At 53.8% G+C, this 23471-nt stretch overlaps 1 protein-coding gene across 17 annotated transcripts in view; it reads left to right on the top strand.

Annotated features, from left to right (window-relative positions):
- Positions 1-23471, top strand: part of MAPKAPK3 (MAPK activated protein kinase 3) — a 60378-nt gene that overhangs the window by 11655 nt on the left and 25252 nt on the right. For 4 of the 17 annotated variants that reach the window (XM_067044072.1, XM_067044071.1, XM_067044075.1 and 1 more), the window contains one exon: positions 5004-5287. In XM_067044072.1, the coding sequence (XP_066900173.1) occupies positions 5063-5287 (225 nt within the window). In that variant the 5' untranslated portion in view covers positions 5004-5062. Of the gene's footprint in view, positions 1-4540; positions 4746-5003; positions 5288-23471 lie in introns of those variants that run through there. The other 13 variants (XM_067044069.1, XM_067044068.1, XM_067044066.1 and 10 more) reach the window with 11 other exon arrangements.

Below are 23471 nucleotides of genomic sequence, written 5' to 3'. Positions count from 1 at the left end.
GAGAACGTTTTCACTGAGAGTTGGGGGAGAAAGCACCATCCCAACCTTTGCACCAGGCAGGGCCATCCAGTCTTGGCCCCAGCCTGGCCGCACCCTCCAATCAGGGAAGAAATGACTACCGACTTGAGGGGCAGGCAGGCCCCCAGCTCACCCTACAGTTCACATGTGTCTCTGGGTTGGTGAGTCCCCTAAAAATGTGAGAGAGAGACATGGAGCTCCAAACACCCAGAGATAAACTGAAGGTGGGGGGTAAAGGTAGAGAGAAGGAGCAGTGATACCCCCTCCCATCTACATGGAGCATTTGATACATTTGATCCTCAACAGCTGGTTTTACCCCCATTATGCTGAGCCCCAGGGAACAAAAGTCAGAAGCCCATGCTCCTACCCTTGATCCTCTCCACCTTTTCCCAGTTCACTGGACTCACCAGGGAACATCTTGAAAGACCATAGGGGCTGTGCACACCTCCTCTAAGCCCTTGGACCAGGAGAGGGAGAGAATTGGAGAAATGGCAAGGTCCACTCCCCGCTTCCAACTTCCCGGTGTGTACCCCCAGGTTCCCCAGAAAGAAGGTAAGCTTCAGGTCCCCTAGCAGGGATGACAGACTCTTGGCAGGGTCCAGAAGCCTAAATGGCAGTATCCGGGGTTTCCTCAGGGCAGACAGGGCTGAGCTTGCCCTGCCTGGGAGGGGATGGAAGACAGAGGGGGTCCAAGAGCAAAACCCCATGAAACAGGACAAAATGACAAAATAATTGGTTAAGATGAGAAATGACTTCAAGAAACCCACTTCTCTATAAATTTTCTGAAGGGAAGTTGAGCTTCAGTGTCGCCCCACCAGTCCTCCTGAGTAGGCCAGAAGCTGCTTGCATGGGGTGGAGATGGGTGTGGAGACCTCATTACCACTTTGATGGCTGGGCACCTGGAGAGCCCAGCATGGATCCCCTGTATCAGGTGCTGTTTCTCCAGTAGGGACTGTCTACTGCCCCACATTACTATGAAGACAAAGGGGCTTCATAGCTGCCAAGCAACAGAGCTAGGATTTGAACCTTGGTCCCCCTGGTGACAAATCCCAAGCTCTCTACCCAGAGATTGCCCTTTCCCTCTAACTGTGATTACTTTACTGAATGCTTACTATGTGCCAGATGCTGTCAGCAATTTCCAGCCCCATTTCATTGCCTAACAACTACATATTGTCCCCTCTTTACAGGTGATAAAAATGAGGCATAGAGAGGTTAAAATACACCCTAGATCTCACAGGCCCAACCCCATCCCCCACTTCCTCTCTAGGCTCCTATGATAAGCCAACTCCTAGACATCCTTCAGGATCCAACTTTCAGGCCCTCAGTGAAGCTTCCCTTCCTCCAGGACAGTCAACATCAGGGCACCACAGGTGTCCCCTTGAAAGCGCCCCCTACAGAAGTCAGTGATTGTGCAGTTCTGTGTGTAAACTAAAGGACCCAAGGGTTTTGCCCTCCAACTGCCCTTTGTAAATTTGACAGCACTATGCACCTCCCCTGAATGCTGGGAAGAGTGATGTGCCTTTGTTTTACCCGAGGTGCCTGCCTGCCCCAGGTGTTGTAGGTCCTTCTGGCCATCTAATTGTCACCTCTCCTGCCCTGACTTCTGGGCCCACACTGCCACCCAGTGGCAATTCCTCTCATAGTTTCATGTGCCACATCTCCATGGATTCTTCCTTCCAGAAAAACCCCTCCCATGCACCCGAGATTCTTGCTGCAGAATCTCTCTGCCTTTCCCCACCCAGAAGAGACACAAAATAGGTCACAAGAACATACAGCAGTGCCTTCCTCAAGGTCTGGCTCACTTGGTCTGTAAACTTTCACATGTGCAGCCTCTCCTCTCCCCAAAGAATAGTCGCGCGTGTGTGTGTGTGTGTGTGTGTGTGTGTGTGTGTGTGTGTGTGTGTAGAGAGGGGTTTCAGCTGCCCCACCACCCCACCCAGGCACTCACTGGATTCCTTGGTCACTGTAAGTTGTTCCAAAGTTCTCAGCCCTCATCCCCTTGGACATACAGCTCTCATGGAGAGCTGTGTGGCAGAGTTTGCCACCATGTACACACCTGCCCTGGCCCAGCCATCCCAAATACTGAATCCTCCCATCAATTTGCAGGCAGCAGATGCTTGCTGGAACATGAGCAGCGAGGGGAAACCATGCATTCTGACTCCCCTGGGTCAGCTGCAAAACACGTGTCTATGATGAACCCATGGGGGGAACGTGTGTGTTTGTGTAAGCATTGGCCTTGGTATGGACACTGCAAGAGGAGAGACATTGTCATTCCTTACTTTTTACATTTCTATGTGGTTAGAATTTATTATAACAAGCAAGTTTTGCTTATGCAATTAAAATTTTTAATAAAAAGAGACCAGTTAAAAAATACAGATACAGAGTACACGGGCCATGTCAGAGCCGAGCCCAGCTGATCAGCCACGATCATGGATGTGCAACTTGCCATCTTTGCCAACCTGCTTGTCGTTCTCTATCACTACATGACCATCAACAGTCCCAGGAAGCAGGAATGAAAATGGCGCTTTCTCTACCTCAGGTTTCCAGGACATAGTCTGAGGCAATATGGAGCGTGTGAGGGGCCTTCACCCTTCATCCCTTCTACCCATCACAATATATAAAGCAACTACATCTGGATTTTTCCAAACAAATTTTATTTCCTCAAAGTCTTCCTTAACACTATGGAACAAAAAGCTGCCACTGAATAGGGCCCAGTATAGGGGCTACTTTCTTTTCTACTCCCTCCCCCTATATAAAAATATAGATTTTTTGTGGTCAAAAAATACAAATACAAAAATGTTAGAACAATTGTAATCTAACTCCATTTTTAGAAAATAAGATAGCTCAGAGGCCACAGCACGTAGAGATGACCTTGGCTACGACAAGTGGCAAGCCTCCACCCTCAGCTCTCTAGACCCCTGCTTATGAGTGGGGCCTTGCTTGTCCAGAATGAGATTTTGCTCAGCTTTGGGTTCATCTGGCTCAAACCAGTCATCTCCATAGGAGAAGGAGAATCCTTCTCTAGTCTCCAAGCCTTCAAGCAGTGGTAGCTTATGGATCACAGGGCTTCCTGCAAGGCTCTGAGATCTTGGATCAGATTCTCAGGTGGGGCTCAAGGACAGAGGTCCTGGCTCCAGCTAGGCATAAATGTGTGTGTGTTGTGTGCATGTGTATGCCTGTGTATCTCTGCGTATGCGCACACGTGTAAAGGTGTGATTGCATGTGTGTGCACATGTGAACATGTGTGAGAATGTGTACATGTGGATGTGGGAGCAGGGCAGGGAGGCACAGGAGAGGAAGGCATAGTTTGAGGGTGAGAGCTGGTCCCTGGAGTTGTTCTTTGGGGGTTGGTATAGGGGCTGTGCCATGGTAGCTGCTGACCTCAGGCAGTTTGCTTGACCTCTCAGGGCTTGTCACTCGTGTGTCTGGTGTAGGCTGCACGGGATTGGTACTGCCTTCCCTCCTCCAGTCCCAGTGCGATCATGGGGTGCCCAGATAGAGCATCTACCCAGTGTCTGGTCCAAAAGAAGAGCTCAGTACGCTTAGCTGAGGCTGTCATCTGGGCTTCTGCTTTGCTGAACCTTCCTAGCTTGAAGGTCGCCTCAAGGAGAGAGGGAAGAGCCCCTCACACCCTCATCCAGCTCAATGCCTGCACACAGAGGGTGCCTGTTCTCCTGGAGCTGCTGCCCAGTCATCGGCGTGCGTCCACATGCATGTGTGTGTTTAGGCTTAGGGGCAGGGAGCTCGCTGGGCCCCAATTCTGAAGCCAGAAGATACCTTTGGATACTTAGGTATACAGAGGAGTTACCTACGCGTGGGACAGGCCGCGGTTCCTGCAGTCCTGCTAGTGGGCTGTAGATGGCAGCAGAGGCCCGCACAGGGATCCTGCCCCAAATCGCATCTTCTCTGTCCCAAGTGAGCCACCTCTTTCGGGGCTGTGGGGAGAGAGGGAAGTGCAGGAGTAGTGCAGATTTGTCCAAGGAGACAGCCACACACGCTGTAGCTCTAGACAAGTTGTTTCCTCTAGGGGGTTCTCAGCTTCCTCATCTGTGAAATAAGAGTTAACAGTCTGTGATGGGAAAACCCGTGCGAAATACGTAAGGTAATCTAAGATGGGCTCAGAGTAGAGACCTAAATGTGTAAGGGAAAACCGCTTAGCTAATAAAGAATATCTGTCACTGTGGTGGGAAGAGACTTTTTAAGCATGACACCAAAAGCTCTTTTAGACACGCTGGCGGTGGGCCACCACTAAGGAAGGTGCAAGCCTTACAGATTATACTGGAGAGCCTCCTGGCAGCGTGCAGAGAAAACACCCGACTCAAGGGGCTACCTGAGACTCCAAGAGAAACAAGACTTCCTGTGCTGCCACTTCCTTGGTGGCTGGTAAAATTCGCGGCTCGCACAGCCCACGCGGAACCCGGCTGCGCTAGCGCTGGGGGCTCCCCGGAGCCTAGGAGGTTTCTGCACCCTTGAGAAGCCACGCCCCCTATTTCTGCCTCAGCTCTAGGCAGGCCCCGCCCCGTCCTGCAAGGGCCCGCCTGGCCCTTTAAGGCTGACCAAGCCCGGCCTTAAGCCGGGGACGCGCGGGGGAGGGGAGCAGTCACGTGGGCAGGCGGCGGGGTGACTCTCAGCTCTGGGCGCTCGCGGCCGCGGACTTCGGCGACCGCGCCCCTGCCCCTTACCGGCGCCGCAGCCAGGTGCGCTGCCGTCAGGTACGGCCTCGCCAGGTACGCCCCCCTTAGGCCCCCTCCACCTTCCACTTCCGGGAGCTCGCGGCCCTTTCCCCTCTTGACAGGAGGCCGGGCAGGACTCGCCTGTGCCCGGCTGCGTGACCACCTCCCCCTGTCGCGGGTCCGTACACTCCGGCAGTTCGTTCCTCATTCCCAGCCCCGTCCCCAACCCGAAGCCCACTCTGGCTCAGGGCCTCCAAGGCTGGGGTGTATTGAAGAAGTCTGAGCGGAACTCTCTCTTCCTCTCTTTCCCAGGTGGCCCTGGACGCGCTACGCGCCAGGCTGGGGCCGCCTCTGAGCGCCCCGCGGGGTCAATGGATGTTGAGACAGCAGAGGAGCAGGAGGGCCCTGCGCCCCCACCAGGTGCACCCTGCGGACCTTGCTCAGCCGGCACTCCCGCCCTCGGGAGGCGGCGGGAGCCCAAGAAGTACCCAGTGACCGATGACTACCAGTTGTCCAAGCAGGTGCTGGGCTTGGGTGTGAATGGCAAGGTGCTGGAGTGCTTCCACCGGCGCACTGGGCAGAAGTGTGCCCTGAAGGTCAGTGACCCCTCACTGCCGCGTGGGTGACCCGGAGGGCCCAACAGCAAAGACCTGTGGGTACAGGGTATGACCAGGACTCCTGTTAAGCTTCTTATGCTCAGCATTTCATCTTCTTACTCCTCTGTAAGGTTGAACTCCTGGTTCTCCCTGCTTTACAGATGGGGAAACAGGCTTAGCCTTGCTAAGCTCCGAGTGTCCCAGGGAGCAAGGGGTCAAGGGGTGGAGTCAGTGTGGGTAGAGCCTACTGTACCCGGAAGCAGGGAAGGAGGGGCTCCTGACTGGGTTTCTGGCTGGGCCTATGAGTTTGGGCCCAAGGGGGACGGACCCTCACTCAGCTTGGCTGCTCCTTCCATGAGAAACTCTTCTGACTGGAATGGGTGTGAGTTTCTTTCTGCCTGAGGCTGTGTCCTCACGAAAGCTTGGGGTGGGGCTACATTCTTCTGAGGTCCCCTGCCTGCCTAGGCTGGAGTGGTGGGAGCCTCCCAGGGCTTGCTGGTGGGCAAGGCTGACGCCCACTGCACCTGTGGGCAGGAAGCTGCTGATGGGCTTCAGATGAGTCACTAGACCCATGTTGAGAGGGGGAGGCCCTGCTCCAGCTCTGACCCACCCTGTTTCCTGGGCAGAGGGCAGCCAGCCATCTAGCTACGTCACACCATAGGCTTCCTATAGGCCTGGTTAAGACCTCACTGATACATGTGGAGCCCAGGGAGTCCTGGAGGTGGCTGATCTAGCCATGTAGTTCTGGCTTAGGTCATATAGTTCTGGGCCCAGGATCCTGCCCCGTACCCAGAAGCCCTTGAATCTGTCATCGCTGAGAACTTTACTTAATTGCAGCCTGTACCAGTGGCCACCTGGATAGGTAGAGTATGGCAAGGAGAGTGGCTCCTGGAGGTTAGAATACAGCTGAGGATCTCCTCATTTTACAGACATTGCAATTATGAGCCCAAGCACAGAGTTCTGCAGATGTAGCTCTAATCTTTGGCCTGCATTTGCCAGCTCCATGAACTTGGACTAAGTCTTGGATGCTTGAAATCAGGTTTCTCTGCTCAAGGGTTGATAAGATAAGAGTTGATGTGAGCTTGGAATGAAATGATGCATGTAGAGTAATTGGTACAGGGCCTGGTGCAGGCCTGGAGAGGCTACAAGAGTTATTTAGGGCACAGAGTCTGCAAGTATCTGAGCAGGGGACCTGGGCCCAGCTCCCTGTGTCTTTCCCAGTGGCCCTAGGACTGATAGAGGGGGTCATCCCCCCAGGGTGGTCTTGGAGGGGATCATGAGGATGGGTCTGGAATATGCTTAGTGCAGGGCTGGTGAGGCTGGGTCTCAGGCACAGCTTCTTTGCTTATGAACCCAGCAGTGGAGTGGGGTTGGGAGGCCCTGTTGGAGCCCCGGGCAGGGGATTCTCTAAGTCCTTCAAGGAAAAGGAGGCTCTTCTGAGGGGAGATGGGGCTAAGGAAGTGAGTGAGAAGTGAGAGTCTTCATTCTCTCCCTCAGCAGCATCTTAGCCCTTTTACTCCTGCTGGGATCATGGTGCAGTCTAGGTGGGCAAGGGGATGACAGAGGCCTCTTCTTAATACCAAGGTTTTGGCCTTGTGAGCCAGGGCTGAGCTCTGATCACCCCCTGTGGTACTCTAGATGCTGTGAGTGAGGCAGGGGTGGAGCGAGAGGCTGGAGTTCATGGGCCCAGGCAGCACTGGCTTTAAGCAGGCCTGGGCCTAGGCCTTTCCCCGTAGGTGCTGTGTGTCTGACAGGTGACTTGGGGGAACGTCTGTCTGCAACAACTTCCAAAGCACCTCCTCTTGAATCTAGGGCCTCGGTGCTCTCTGTTCTGGAGTAGGAATGGGGCAGGCCTAGAACAGATGCCCCTACTGTACCCCTTTAGGCTTCATGGGTGAGCATGGCTAGGGCTATTGGCTTGGGACCTTCAGGACCTGGTGCTAGGTTGGCCCTCAAGGGGGACATGGATTAGATGTGACCCCCGCCCAGCACTTTCCTGTTCTTGCCAACCCCCACCCCCCTCCAGTGACCAAGTCCCCACCCAGCTAGGTAGGGCCTCACCATCTTCCAAGATGGGATGAGCACAACCTCTAGCACATTGTATCTATACTGTGACTGATGGCTCTAGCCTTGACAAGGTAGGTGGCACCTTTATGCTTATAGCCTCTGGCCCCTGCCTAGGAGGGCCAGGACCAGGAGACCTCAGCACATGGCCTGGCTTGGGCCCCAGGAGCTCAGCCAGTCCATGAATGGGTCTCAGCCCTCTCTCTGCCTCTGCCTAGCCCTGTGCCTTTTTGCTTCCCTGGACCTACGTCCTAGGTTACCAGGCTGGCCCGTCTTTGTCTTGTGGTCTGGATTTGTCCAGGCCATCTCTGCCATTCTTGGTTTAGGCCTAGTGTCATGGCCTCTCCCATATCTGTCCTCTTGGCCCTGTTGCTTACGGTGGTAGATAGTATTTAGCATAAAGCCTGGAACACACCAGGCACTCATAAAACAGGAAGAGCTGTGGTCGATGGCCCTATAGCTGTTGCTGTTCTTTGGGGGCCCTAGAGAAGCAGGCTTCTCCTTCCTGGGGAGCTGGGCCTCTTCCCCGTTCCCTCAGCTCCTGACCGCTGGCTTGGTCCATCTTGGCCTCACTCATACTCAGGAACTCTCTCCCAAGGCTAGCTTCTGCCACCAGTGCCATCATTCCACTCTCCATTCAACCCTTAGCACTTCTGCTGTCCCTTTGGCAGGAACTAGAGGTCTGCCTGCCAAGTATCTGGGGCAGGGGACTGCCTCCTACTGACCTCTTACTTGTGACCCTTTCCAGGCCTAACTGGTTAATAGACACCACTTATCTTCACTCCTAACCTGGACACAGCCACCCCATCACATTAGACACCCAGCCTCTCAGACCTTATCCCATATATGAAAGTCAGGACCTGGAGTTAGTGGTCAGAAGTCACGTGCCTTGATTGGGATGGGGGATTATAGCAGAGCCTGAATTCCCTCCCCTCCTGACTTCCTGCCAAGCTGCCTTGTGGTCCTCGGCCTCCTAGCAGGCAGAAGTGACAGTGGTACTTAGATAAATAAAAACAAAGCCTTGAGGAGACTGAGGGGGTCTGCAGTGGGAGTCTTTCCTAACCCTGCTCTCTGGGTTCTGGGTCCACTGAAAAATGTTGGAGGTGCCTGGGGCTTCCAGTGCCCTCATCTTCCCATCTTTGTCAAAGAGTAGAGTGGTGGGGTGCTGGATCCACATGCCCAGGAGATCCCTGCATTGCCCCATGGGTGGGGCTGGCCTATTGGAGCTGGTGCTGTGGAGCTGGATTTGAGGCTGGGTGGGGCTGCCAGGCAGGCCAGGTACTTTCTCATTTGGAGCTGCTACCCCTCCACTTACCATCTCCAGACTGGTCAGATCAGCTTCTGCAGGACCTCTTATTTACTGAGTCAACAAATCAGGAAGCATGTGGAGGGCTGGTGGCCTTGTACAATGGAGTCCCCAGTAGTGGTTTTACTGTGCCCAAGCATCTCTTCAGGCTGCCTCTCTTCTGAAAGGAAAGAATCTGAAGAATTCAAGCACTACCACACTCAAGTGGAGCCTTCTAAGTTGCTAGGAGTGGGCAACTTGCTTTTTAAATGAGGATCCTAAGGAGAGCATCAAACTCTACAAAATGCAAATAGTGAGATTTTGGGGCAGAGGGGGATTCTTTGGAGATGCTTCACATCCTGCCCAGCTGGCCTTGCTCACAGCTTTAGAAGCTGTGCTCGCAGCCTACTGTCAAGATCCCCTTTGTTGGGACTTCCAGAATCTTCTTCCCACCCCCACCCCCCAGGAACTGATGCCATCTCTCCAGCTTCAGGCCTTGGTGGTATGGAGTCTAATATTGTGAATGGCTAACAGTTTTGCAGAGCATTCTGTCTGGCAGGCCCTGTCCCAGTGCACAATACATGTTATCTTCCCTAACTCTTTTCATTCCCATTTTATGGATGAAGACACTGATATTCAGAGAGGTAAACGACTTGCCCAAGGTGTATAGCTGGTGAGTGGCAGGGCTGGGACGTGAATCCAGGCAGTTTGATGCCAGAGTCTTAGCACCTTAGCACCTAAGTCACCTCATGCCTCATGCAAGTCTATGGGGACATGGGAGGGTCTCAGAGGGAAAGATGGTAGCAACATCCTCCATGACTCCACTGGGCCCCAAGTGATACTGCTGGTGTTTGTCTGTATCTGCCCAGTTCTCCTCACTATACAGGACTCTATGCCTGTAAGTGGACAGGTGGTGGTCCCGCAAGGCCAGTGCACAGGGACCACGATGGCTGTGAGAGTGCCTCAGAAAGGGTATATGGTTCATCTCAAGCCTTGTGAGTCTCAGACAAGCCCAGCCCAGTGAAGTCCAGGGTGCCATAGGCAGGAAGTCAGGTTGGTGAGTGGGCGAGAGGAAACTGTCAGGACTGGGCCAGCCAGGGGAGGTTTCCTGGAAGAGGTTGCCAGCTTTAATGCAGGCCTCTGGTCTGAGAAGGATGTGGATGACAGAGGAGGGCCCTGGGTGTATGTGACAGCATGCCTGGTTTGCAAAGTTCAGCACTTGTTGTGGAGTACCAATTCCCCACTCCCAGTCTTGTGTCCTGGTAGGATGTGGCTAATCTCAGCAGGGCTGGTGTCCAGGCCCTGACAAACTCTGGGGAGCCGTGGAGAGACCAAAGGGCCCTGTGGAAAAAGAGGCATTTACGTAGGGTTTAAAGGATGGGGGGAAGTGGTCAGCAGTGACTCTCCCTCTCCATTTGCCCACAACTGAGATTCATACCTCATCCCACCAGAGGCCTCTGTCTGTCTTTGATGCCCTCCATCACTAGGTGGGCAAAAACCTTCCCTCCTTCTCCCAGAGCTTTCTTTCACAGCATCACTGGGACCCTTGTGGAGTACTATTGCCAGGGGTGCTGTAGGGGCTTCTGGGTCACCTGGGCTGTTGTTCAGCTCAGGGCCTGGTCTCCACGACAATAGAGGTCTGTTCTGTCTCTGCCTGTTCCCCAGGTTTGCACTTGGGGAAGCTGGTTTCCTACTTGGATCCCTCGTCTTCCTCTCCCAGGGCCTCCTTGGGACACCATCATGGGAGGCCCCTGAGAGGGTGTAGCAGGTGGAGCATCTGGCTGTGCAGCACCCCAGCCTCCTTCGGTCCCAGCCTGGCAACTGGCTGCCACGTGTCCATAGGTGAAGGCCACCAGGCAAGAGCTGGGGGCGGTGGTTATACCTAGGCGAGGGCGCCTTCCGCACACATCTGTGCTGTAAAAGTGCACTCCAGGCCCTACATGGATAGGTGGGTCTACTGCTCTCAGGGCAGGGAGACCACAGCTCCAGTGGGCTCCCACAGGCTCCCATGTTTTCCCAGGAGAACTTTGGTTCTACTTCTCTCCCTCCTACCTGTTTGAGGTCTTGTGTGGCTCCACGTGAGGGGCTGCCTGGGGTTGAGAGAGGAGCAGGGCTCTGGGCTTGAAGTCCTTCCTGCTACTTTCTCCCCAAGTAACCTCGGAAAAAGGCAGTTTCGGAATTTTTTGCAAAACCGTCGTCTTTGTGGTGCTGTTGAACGCAGGGTTTGAATATGTGGTGGGAAGCAGAATTCAGTCTTGGTAGCTAACTATCCCCGGGTTCCTGCTGTGGGACAGCTGGGGCCTGCAAGCACTGTGAGAGGGCAGAGCTCTCCTTTGGGGCGCCCTGGGTGCAATTTTTGGTGGCACATTATTGGCCTTCATGAGGACTCACTTGGGCTCACCCTGCACCTGGGGAAGCCAGCTCCTCGCAGGGTTGGAAAGAATGGTGTGAAAGAAACCTCCCACCCCCGCCCCCCAGCCCTTTTGGAACTAAGTAGATTAGGGCCAGTGTAATTGTGATTAAAATTCTGCTCTGTGGGAACTGTGGGGGTGTGTTTAGGGCTGGAGTACCAGGTGGCAGCCGGCTGTTGTGGGAACAGGGAGCCTCAGGGGGCCTTTTCAGCAGCGGGACAGACCAGAGACACTGAGAAAATTGATTTTGGGTTTATTTGCGGGTTTGGGATTAGGGTTGCCCTTTTCTTTAGCCTAAGGCTTTGTGCTTGCTACTTTCTCTTTGTGCTGCTCTCCCTTTTCTGTCTTCTTTGCCTCCTTGTCCCTCTCCTTTCTTCTTTCCCATATCTGTTTCTCCTGTTGTCACTCAGTCCCTCCCCTCTTGGGCCCTGCCACTCTGTCTTGTGGGTTTCAGGCTTGGTTTGCCTCTTCCCCTGCAACCCACAGGCTGAGGGCAGGCAGAGGACAGGTGGGGGCTGGTCAGGTGCTCGGGACTCATCCTAGTCACCCTGAAAGACTGCCCCACCTCCTAGGGACAGGGTGGGGGTAGGAGGAGGAGGAGCACCGGCCTTACCCATGCTGCTCACAGTGTTTCCTCCTGCTCCTGGCCTTGACCAGCTGCTGGCAGCCTTTGCAGCCAGAGCAGTGGAGTCAGGAGCGTCTGGGCCAAGTCTGTAACCTGAGGCATCCCCCTGTGGAGTGTGGGAGGTCAGCCTTGGCTGTGGCCTCTGCCTGTGGGTCTCCTTTTACGGCTCAATGGTCTGAGGCTTTTGCTTGGGACAAGGGTGCAGAACCAGGAGCACTGTGACTCCCAAGGATTCCTGGACTGAGGTTGGGGAGAGAAGGGGCTGGAGCCAGCTGAAGGAGCCTGCAGAGGGGCTAGGAGGGCTTGAGATGCGAGGTGCAGCCTGTGCAACTGTGCGCTGCCCAGCACTAGCTGGGAGAAGCACCCCAGAGCAGCTGGCTCTTTAGTCTGCACCCTGCACCTGCCCTCACCCCCACCTCAGCAAAGCTCACAGTCTGTTTTCAGGAGCGTGAAGGATCAGAGCCTTGACCTGCCACATTCATCACCTCATTCCTGAGGGTTCAACCTCTAAGGACTCATAGCTTGTTCCTTAGCTGTTTCCTCAACATAAACAAGCCCACTTCTCAGGATGTGTCAGAGGGACTGGCCGGTGCTCTCCATGCCCTCTGGCAGGCAGCAGCATAGGGGGTGGTGATGGGGATAAGAGCACCCACTTATCCCTTGAATGCTTCCGACATGCTAAACACAAACACAGCAGACTCTAAGAATGGGTTGTGATCACCCCCATGTCATGGATGCAGAGACTGAGATTCATAAAGGCGAAGTAACCCTGGAACCCTGGCCTGTCTGGCAGCCAGACGGTGGCTCTCAGCCATCCTTCCCTGTGTGCCAGGCTCAGTGGGTATCAGGAGCTGGGCCCCTCTCCCAGGCCAGTCTGCCCATCTGTAAGATGAGGGCTCTCTGTTTGACAAGGGCCCCCCCTTCTGGCTGTGAAGACCCTTTGGGTGGGCAGCGACTGTGGGCAGTGCCAGGCAAGCAGGCAGGTGGTGGGGCCCCCCTTGCCCGCTGCTGGGACCGCTCTTGCAAGAGGACAGGCAGTGCGGAGACTGACTAGAGGGTGCCCCGAGATGCCTCTCCTGAGCCAGCTAGCATTGGTATTGCCAGGGGAACCTGGTCATCTGTGGTGACACCACCAGCAGGGTATGTGTTCTGCTAGGGACAGGAGCTCAGGGGGTTATGACTCAGGTTTGAAGACCCCTCTGCACTGTGCTCTATGGCTGGTTCAATCCCTGAGTCAGCCGAGCCTGTACCAGGGTGTGTCCTTACCCTAGAAAGGCCTGAGAGAGTGAGGGTGAGTCACTGCAGTGGATTCCCATGGCCGGAGTGTCCCTCAGTGCTGCCTGGCTGCCATCTTGCTCTCCTAGAGGGCGGAGCCTTCCTCCCTCTTCCACTTCCTCTTCCTCACAGCTACGGCTCCAGAGACAAGGAGACTTTCCCAGGAGCCAGCTGGGTGTCAGAGACCTGGGAGCCTTCTAGCTGAACAGGAGCAGGAGAGAGAAAGGGACCAGGGGCCAAGGTCTGCTGGAAGCTTGGGCAGCCAGTTTCCCTGCCTCCCCTGGGAGGAGCCTGAGTAGGGCGATGGCTGCCGGTGCTCACCCAGGCCTATGTGGGGAGCTACGGGGACGTGGATGAAGCCAAGGAAAGCGGGAGAGATGCAGAGCAGATATGAAATTGGCTTTGGGAAGAGCAGGTCTGGGGGGTGGAGTCAGAAGGTTCCCAAGGGTCTCTGCACCACGTCTCTGGGGGTGGTGCGGTCCATCCTCCCACCCCCCACCCCCCACTTCTTATTCCTTTGTCATCTTTGTAACGTCTCCTTCAGGGGAAAGAGACCAGCTGTCATTCTTCTGAAAGCTAGAGTGTGTTGGGTCCCCTCTCCAGAGCTGACCACAGGCATGGCAAGCTGGGTGCCTCAGCAGGGGTCGCCTGGGCATGGCCTCACTCGCCCCGGTCGCTGCCTGTCCTCTGTTGCCCTGCGTGGGCTATGCAGGCGTCACTGCAGCACAACTGGCCAGCTGGGGGCTCAGACTTTGTGGCCAAGGTGGGGTCTCCTCATGAGGAGGGACCATTGAAGAGACTTTTTTTTTTTTTTTTTTTTTTCGGTACGCGGGCCTCTCACTGTTGTGGCCTCTCCTGTTGTGGAGCACAGGCTCTGGACGTGCAGGCTCAGCGGCCATGGCTCACGGGCCCAGCCGCTCTGCGGCATGTGGGATCCTCCTGGACCGGGACACGAACCCGCGTCCCCTGCATCGGCAGGCGGATTCTCAACCACTGCGCCACCAGGGAAGCCCTGAAGAGACATTTTTGAGATTAGAATAAAACACTTACGTTTGCTAAAAATTGTCCAGTCTTATGAGGAAGATGTCTTCTTTTTACACTGTCACAGAAGAAATAGAACCAGGGTAACATTTCACAAATTATGTAGCTGATTTTGACAGAAAAATCCTTTTTTCCTCTAAGAAGTTCGATGATAATAGAAGCTGGACCCTCTGAGTATGCACTCAGGGGGCTCGCAAGGCACCTGTGTGGCCTCTCCTCAGCCCCCTGTGGGAAGGCTGTGGGTAGGATGCTGGGACCTGGCACCTGCCTGGGGCAGAGGGAGTTCTGATCTTGCCTCTTACACGCTGTGTAACCTCCAAGAAGGGGAGGAGGTAGTAGCTCTTTCTGGGCCTCTTTCCCTGCCTGTAAAGCAGGTGCTGATAGTCTCAGACCTGCCTGCCCCCCTCCCTTTGTTGCCATGGGTGAGGAGAGTGCACATCCATTTCACAGGTGAGGAACTGGGGCTCAGGGAGATATTAGGGGACAGGCCCAAGGTCACCACATACTTTGCAGAAGAGAACATTACCCAAAAGGATGCATGGATGAGTTGAGGATGTAAAGGTGTTCGCCACCTGGGAGAGTGGGGATGTGCCCTCTCCTCTAGTCTTCCAAAGCTGAGGGCTGGGTTAGTTCCCTGGCTTAGGTCCCTAGCTCTCAGCCTTGCTTCCCATGCCCCAGGGTCCCTCCCCTGAGATTAGCCATGATCTTCCCACCCTGGAGGGTCTGCCCCTCCTCACTGAGACTTTCATAGCAGCAGTATCCATAGACTTTTGATTCTTGGTCTACCTCTCAGTATCTGAGACCATTTCTGTGACCTGCTGGATTGGAGGGAGTCTGCCTCCCTGGGTCCCAGAGGCTGCACCTGAATTTCCCCAGATTCTGGAGAATAGGGAGGTGAAGAGTGTGAGACCACCTCAGGGCAAGACCCTGGGGAATCCTGAAGCCAAGCAAACCTCAAAGCCCATTTCCACTCAGTGTGCACTTGGCACTGTGCTAATCTGAGCTCTCTGTGTGTTCTCATTCTGTCCTCGTGGCCACCTGGGAACATGAGTACTCTCACTGTCCCCATTTTCCAGATTGGGCCAGTGAGGCTCAGAGAGGTTGAATGGCCTGCCCAAAGCCACAGGTGAGTGGAGGATGGAACTGGCCCCTGCATCTGGCATGCAGGTCTGTCTGACCCAGAGCCCTGTAGCCACAACTGGTCTTTCATAGTGCGTGGACCTGGACCTGCTCCAGCTAGGAGGGCTTATGTTCCCACTGGTCTTCTCCTTCCCTGCCTGGGAGCCTACCTTAGCTCCCTCTTTCTGGAAGCATTCTTCCCCTCCCCCACCCCTCCCTATTCCTCCTCAGACCTGGCACTTCTGCCTTTGTTTCCAGGTTTTCTGGCGCTGGGAGGAAGCAGACAAAATGAGGCCACCAAAATTTAGCAAATTGAAGGAGTTCTTGTGTTCCTGAGATTTGACAATTTCAAAACGTGTTGGCTCTCCTGCTGGCAGAGCTTCCTGGAAAGACATTGGGCCTAGAGCCCCAGCCACTTCCTCCCCTCCCAGGACTCTGGTGGGAGGTGATTAGGGAGGCTCCCAGCCTGTCAGCCACTTCCTCCTGGTCTCCCTTACCGCTGCCCGGGCCATCAGGTACCCCACCCTTGGCCTGGAATGGGAGCAGCTGTTTGGAGGCCCTCCTCTTCCCGGGGCTGACCTTCCCCATCTTGCCTGCTCTGCCAGGTTCTGGATCTGGAAAGAAAGGAGAAGGGAAGAGAAGGAGCCAGACGCAGTTCCCTAGGGCCTCCATCCTCATCAAGCATCCTAATTGGCAGTAACTCATCCATAGACCCTCAGATCCTTGAGTATGGAGTGCCTGTGGCAGCATTCCCAGCCGCAGCTCCAGGCCTGGCCCTCAGGCAGGGCCAGTAAATGTTTGTAGGGGTCAGGAAGACATCTGTAAAATGTGCAGTTCTCCCTGGGCATGAGGGTTGAATCCTGGTGTCCAAAGGACTCCTGGACTCGGAGGTGGCCATGTGTGAACCATGTGACCCAGAGAAGCTATAGAACATCCTTGAGTCTCAGTCTCCTAAGCTGAAAGTGATGGTCAGTAATGCCCTTTTTATTTTTATTTATTTATTTTTAACATCGTTATTGGAGTATAATTGCTTTACAATGGTGTGTTAGTTTCTGCTTTATAAGAAAGTGAATCAGTTATACATATACATATATTACCATATCTCTTCCCTCTTGTGTCTCCCTCCCTCCCACCCTCCCTATCCCACCCCTCTAAATGGTCACAAACCACCTAGCTGATCTCCCTGTTCTATGGGGCTGCTTCCCACTAGCTATCTCTTTTACGTTTGGTAGTGTATATATGTCCATGCCACTCTCTCACGTTGTCACAGCTTACCCTTCCCCCTCCCCATATCCTCAAGTCCATGCTCTAGTGGGTCTGTGTCTTTATTCCCACCTTACCCCTAGTTCTTCATGACATTTTTTTCTTAGATTCTATATATATGTGTTAGCATACGGTATTTGTCTTTCTCTTTCTGACTTACTTCACTCTGTATGGCAGACTTTAGGTCCATCCACCTCACTACAAATAACTCAATTTCGTTTCTTTTTATGGCTGAGTAATATTCCATTGTATATATGTGCCACATCTTCTTTATCCATTCATCTGTTGATGGACACTTAGGTTGCTTCCATGTCCTGGCTATTATAAACAGAGCTGCAATGAACATTGTGGTACATGACTCTTTTTGAATTATGGTTTTCTCAGGGTATATGCCCAGTAGTGGGATTGCTGGGTCGTATGGTAGTTCTATTTTTAGTTTTTTAAGGAACCTCCATACCGTTCTCCATAGTGGCTGTATCAATTTACATTCCCACCAGCAGTGCAAGAGTGTTCCCTTTTTGAAGGGCAAGAGCTAACAGGTGTGTAACATGCCTGGCAGATGGCAGGGGCTCTGTGAACATCCACCACCATTGTAATGACCGCCAAGGGGCAGAGCCTGGTGTAGCCCCAGGGCTGTGGGGCCAAGCTCCACACATGAAAGGAACAAAGTAGCCGCCTGCATCGCCCTCACTGCCTTGAAGCCAGCAGGTCTGGATCCAAGTTTTGACTCTCACTACCCAGCTATGTGACTTTGAGCAAGTCATTTAACCTCTCAGAGTCATCGGCTCCCCACAGGAAAAGGATGATGCTGATTCTTCTCAGGATGTGATGAGTACTGAATAAGGCGGTATCTGTGACCAAGCACTGTGGCCAACACAGCACTGGCCAAGCACCAGGGAGGGACAGTTGTTATGAAGGGTGTGCTAACCCTGACCTGACTCCGTCAGTCCTTAGGCGTTCAGCTGGGGCCTGGGCACTTGGGGTCAGTAGATCATGTGAGCTGACCTCCCTGGAACTTAAGCTGCTGAGGAGGAGAAGTGAACAGACAGGGTGAGACAGAGGACAGGATGTGGCCAGAACTTAATAAAGCTAGGTCTGATCTGGCATGGGGCCAACTAATCCATAGCTGCAAAATCGGTTCCGTTAGCTCTCTTAATGAGCTACGAAAGCTGGGGAAATTAGTGCATGAGAGAATAATGGCACATGTCTGAGGCTCTAATTTGAAACCAGGGCTAAAAAGTTAGATTTGGCATGACCAGCAGCTCTCCAAATAGCACTGGTGCCCTTGCGGGGAGGGAGAGGGTGAAGTCAGTGACGGGGGGATGAGTCTGGGTTTACAAGGAAGATACTGAGGCCTTAAAAAGGAAACTCCTGCTTCAAACCCTGACGTGAGGTCAGTCTCTACCACACCATCCCAGGCTATGGCCTCTGCTCTAAGTAGGCAAAGTAGCCAGCAAGGGTCCCACTAGCTGGCCAGGGGCAAGGGTGCAGAGTATTAATAACCACCCCTGCTGCTAACAGCATGAGGCAGGGTGGTCTCAACAGCTGGCTGTAGAATGAATCCTGCTCTTCCAGCGGTGTCTCTTATAAAATTAGAGCTATGTTCCCATGGGAAAATAATTCCAAATAATTACAGAACTGGGAGCCAGAAGGGACCTCAGATATGGCTGAGTTGAAAAACTCTTAACAAGGAGGGAGTTTAGTAAATTCAAAGTGCTTTTTCTCATCTATATCCTCCCTCTGTAGAGAATTGGGGTTCTCCACAGTGAAAAAAATGAGTCGCAAACCTAGATTTTCCCATAATATTCTGTTCAATTCCACTGCCTGAGTGTTTGGCACTGAGCATGTGTAACTGTGGTGTAATCGACAGCCCGGAGATGCAGCTCCTGAGTGTTCCAGCCTGCCCTTGCCTGAGGCTGGGGTGAGACCCGCAGGGTGGGAGAGAAGGTGTTGGGGGACACAGCAGTCTTTCCTGCCTCTCTCCTCTCTATCCTCTGGCATCAAACCAAGCTGCCCAAGAAAGTGGAAATAATGGGACTTTAGTGGCCCACAGACCAGTGAGAGGAAGTGGATCCCTGGCCTCCATGAGGTTCCCTTTGCTGTAGGGTTAATAGCTCTTGGGCTGTGGGCTGTCGTGAAATCCAGAGTTCATATTTTTTAATTTGCTGCTGCCTCACTGATGGGAGAGATTATAAACCAGCTGTCTTCCCCTCTAAGGAGTGGGTGTTCTGGCACAGGCCAGAGCAGTTTGGCCTGGGCTGCAGGTTCATTGGCTGGGAGTGTGGAGGTTGGGATGGAGTGGGAGAGGCTGCTTGTCCAGCCCGGGGCCTTGGGGCCTCGTGTCTGTGTGTGTGTGTGTGTGTGTGTGTGTGTGTGTGTGAGAGAGAGAGAGAGAGAGAGAGGGAGAGAGAGAGAGAGAGAGAGAAGGAGAGAGAGACAGATACTGTGAACACTTTTACTTGAAAAGAGCCCATCCTGGGATCCTGGGGTGAGCTGGATGTGGACGCTGACTGTGTGAGTGGGCATGTGGGCCTGGGAAGAGGGTGAAGAAGGGTGTTGGGGGCTGGTCCCAAGGCTGTGTCTTACAGAGTCACTGCAGACATCCCAGCTCTGTTTGATGCTCTAGGAAGGCAGACAGAGTACTTTTACAGCTCTGGGCAATGTGAGGTGATGGCTCCTGCAGTGGAGATGGGGCCTCAGTGGGAGAGGAGGTCTGAGCAGAGGGTCTAGGCTTGGTCACCTGCCCAGACAAGGCTGTCACAGGTTGAGTTGTAGCAGCAAGACCCCCAGTCTTTCTTGGGCACCTCTCTGTGCCCAGTTCTCTGCTAGGTACTTCAGAGAAATAGAAAATATTGGACAAATAAATGGACAGATGGATGGGCCTTATTCTCTGAGGGGATCAAAATCAACATCATAGAGTCTAGAGACACAAACATACCGTGGCCCACACACTGACACACATTCCCCAGCCCCATACCACATACACCCGTACACACCCATGCACACACCCCTTATGTGCATGTACTCATGTGTACATTTACCCATGTTTCCATGCACACACACACACACCTATTCACATCCCTGCTCGTGCACACACCCATGCACCTATGCACACATTTATTTTAGAATAAGTTTCCCAAGTCTTGCAAGTAGTAGTTTTGGCCAGTGCCTCTCTGACTCGGGGCCACCCCCTCCTCTCATTTCCCCTCAGGGAGGGGTTGTCTGGATGCTCTCTCAGGAGTCCTGTTCTCCATGTCCAGCCTTACCTTACTCCAGCCTGGTGGCCCCAGGGCAATGACTTCATCCTCCAGAGCCTCTTTTTCCTCACTCTATAAATTGGGGCTGATGGTCCCCACCCTGCTTGCCTCACAGGGTGGCACCAGCATTCCCATGAGATAAGGGAAAAGAGTGTTATGTAAACTGTAAATTGTTTTCCAAACAGTCAAATGCTGCTGTTGTTTTCCCAGCTCACAAACTCTAGAGTTCCTCCACCTACATGTAAACCCTGTGCTTGGGTGGATAGGGCCACAGCGTGGAGGTAGGGAGGAGGCCTGGCCAGTTCTGAGGCTCCCATTCCACCTGGAGAGCTGGAGAGGCGTGGGTGCCTCTGCCCTCAACCTTTTCTGGGGTCCACTGTCTGGTGGGGTTGGCAGGGGACTCTGCTGTCTGGCTACGGGCTCTGGGGGTAGGTGAGAGAATTTGGCAAAGGAGAGTGAGGGGAGAAGTGAGAGGTGGAAACCACATAATCAAAGACTGAGGCTAGAGCGTTGTCATTTGATCAAAGAAATATGGTCTCAAATTCGATGCTTGTGTAACTTCAGTGGGGGCCCACAACTCAAGCAGAGCTGGGAGCCCTCCCTTAGGAGGAAGCCAGGGTTCTGTCTCACAGGCGTATAAGGGAGCCTGCTGAGCACTAGCTGGAGCTGTGGAGCTGTCCAGGAGCCATCACAGACCCTCCAGCTTTGGTGGACCCCTGGGGTGCTCAGGGGATGTAGGATGGGAGTGAGGACGGGGTACTGGTGTGTTGGGTTGTCAGAATGCCACCCCATCTTCTTTTCTTCCCAGCTGTGGCTGGGGACCAAGACACCGGGTGGCCCCCAGCAGCTGCAGACATTTGAATATGGGGTCAGTGGAGACCAGAGGCTGCTCCACGGGGACAGTGCTGTGGGAGTGGGGCTACTGACCCCACTTTGCAAGGAGCCCCTGACCAGAGGTCCTCCCTGTGATTCCCATCCCCGCCCCCAGTCTAGCCCAAGCCCTGCAATTTAATTTTTTTTTTTTTTCTTTTTTTTTTTTTTTCGGTACGCGGGCCTCTCGCTGCCGTGGCCTCTCGGTTTGCGGAGCACAGGCTCCGGACGCGCAGGCCCAGCGGCCATGGCTCACGGGCCCAGGCGCTCCGCGGCACGCGGGACCCTCCCGGACCGGGGCACGAACCCGCGTCCCCCGCATCGGCAGGCGGACTCTCAACCACTGCGCCACCAGGGAAGCCCAGCCCTGCAATTTAACACAAGGGAAACAGAGACACAGAGAGGCAAAGGACCAGCCTCAGGTCGCACTGAGAATAAGAGTAGAACCTGGGGCTCCTGTCTCTTAGCCCTGTGCTCATTCTCATGCCTGGGAAGACGGGGCTCTTGCATGGGGACACCTTTCATGAAGGATAGTGAAGCCTCATATACTTGCATGAATGAAGCCAACTTGTAGCAATGGCCTTGTGGGCTTGAGGAGTCAGGATGGACTCCTTGGAAGAGGAGGTAAAGTTCACCAGAGGGGGTAGGTTAGGTACAGTGGGGAGGAAGTCTGTCCAGGTTGTCATGTCTTTCATTTGTTGAGCCTTCCTGGGTCCTCAATTTAATCTTGTTCTCTCCTCATGATGGGTTGTGAGCGTTTCTTCCCTTTATCCCCACTTTATAGATTTGTTCATGAAATCTACAGATATTGTCTGGGCCAGTGCTCTGTGCCAGTACTGGGACCCAGAGGTGACCAGGCACACTGGCCCTGCCCTTGGGGGCCCACAGTCTGAGGCCAGAGGCAGCACAATGCCAGCCTGACTGGGAAAACGGCTGCATGATCTGGGGCCGGTTATTTCACCTTGCTGTGCCTCAGTTCCTCAGCTTAAGAATGGTGGTAATAAAGTCCCTTCCTCCTAATGTTTATCAAGTGCTCAGAACAGAGCCAGACATATTTAAAGTGTAACATCTATATGTGTGTGTTTGTTTAAAGAGTTTTCAAAGGAACAAGTTAATTGTAGGTCGTGAGCAAGTGATGCACAGGAGGGAGGAAAAAAGGGTGATGTTGCAGGAACTTTCTGGGCGAGCTGGCAACATTTTCTGTCTTGATGGGAGTGTGGGTCACAGGGTGTATGCAACTGTCAAAATTCATTGAACTGGACTCTTGAGATCTGTGTATGTAAAGTATACCTCAATAAACAAGTGTATGTAGAAAGAAAGAAAAAAAGGATGAAGGGAGAATAAGGACCCTCGAGGTTCTTTTTAGACAGAGTTGTCAGGGAGGGCTTCTGAGAGGAGGTGTCTTTGGGGGTACTCCTAGGAGAGGAGAAGACTTTGGCAAGGGGGAAGAAAGATGAGAACACTGAGGCTCTAAGAGGTTTGGGGCTGCACTCAAGGTCACCCTGAGAGATCAAGAGAGACAGCCCTGGAGATTTCTTGGCAGCTGGCCCTGGGTGGGCCCAGGTTCAGGGCTCTGTAATCTCCCCTTTAGAGAGACCTGGAGGCATTTATTGTGTTTTCTAGGGGCAGTTCTCTCCCCACCTCTGTGCCTGTTCTCAGGGTCCTGGCACTCAGAGAAGGACTATTTTAATCCATGTGGTAAATGGGATCCTAAATATGGACTGAGTAGGGTGGGAGGCATCGAGAGGCTGCAGCTCAGGACAGCTGCACCTGCTCCTCCTCCTCAGCAAAGCACGGGGTGCAAGCTCAGGCCATCCATCTTCCTCCTCCTTTCCCTCTCACACCCCCGTCTCCTTCTAGCCCCACACCCATCATCCCATCCTTTGTTTGTTCAGGAGCCCAGTGTTTTCTGCCAGACCCCAGCCGGGGACTACCAGGTAATCCCGACCGGTCTGTACCTTCAAGCTGCTTCCAACCTGGTGGAGGTACAGAGGCAAAAACCACTGGGGGAGGTGCTGGGAGCACTTTCCAGAGGAGGAGACATCTGAACTGACACCAGAACCTTCCTCAGAAAAAAGGAGTTGGCCCAGTAGAGGAGATGGAGCAAGAGTGCACCTGGCGTAGGCAGAGAGTGAGGCCTGTTTGGGATCAGAACATGCATCATTCTGACCAGAATCAAGTGCTCTGGGGTCAGGGTAGCAGGAAATGAGCTGGGAGAGGAAGATGAGCTCTGGATGCTAGGCGAGGAGGTGGCCTTTATTTGGAGCACTAGGGCTGGCGATTTAGAGTGGGGGTGGGGATAGGTAATGAAGGACCAGAGAGAAAGAGATAGGGCTGAGGACCCCACCGAAAGCATTTCAGCTATGGGCTTGGGATTTTAAGAGAGAAGAGAGAGGACCCTGGTACCAGGGTCGGGTACCAGAAGCAGGGCAGAATGAGGAGAGGGTCCAGGAGCCTGCCTGGGGGCCCTGGCAGGACATGGTCAGGTGGGCTAGAGAAGAGGTGGCAGGGGGCAGGGAGAAGTGTTAGGAGGCCAAGCAGAGAAGGGGTGCAGAGAGGACAGAGCAGGGAGGGAGGATGGTGCATCTTTGGTCCTGTGGCTAAAGCCTGAGGTGCCCCTGCTTTGAGTCACCTCAGGACACAGTGTGGTGGGGCCAGCTGATGTGGTGAGTGGAGGTGACCAAGACTCTACCTCCAGTGCTGTTAAGTAAGAAGCCGGTACATGGGAGCTGTGTGGGCAGAACAGAGGAGGCAAAGGCAGCACGAGCAAGGGATCCATGGTTTCCAGGCTGGGAGTGTCTGCCTACAGCCGTCTCCATGCACACCCTCATTCTGGACTGGTTAGTGGAGAAGGAACCCCATAGCTGGTGGAGGGGCTTGCCCAGCTCCTTGCACCCCACACTAGGGTCAAGCTCCAGAGACCAAGGGGCACACCCTCATTCTGGACTGGTTAGTGGAGAAGGAACCCCATAGC

This window comes from Kogia breviceps, chromosome 10 (assembly GCF_026419965.1).
Source record: "Kogia breviceps isolate mKogBre1 chromosome 10, mKogBre1 haplotype 1, whole genome shotgun sequence".
Classification (NCBI taxonomy): Eukaryota; Metazoa; Chordata; class Mammalia; order Artiodactyla; family Physeteridae; genus Kogia; species Kogia breviceps.
The sequence above is the reverse complement of the archived record's forward strand: the minus strand, read 5'-3'. Positions and strand labels throughout refer to the sequence as shown.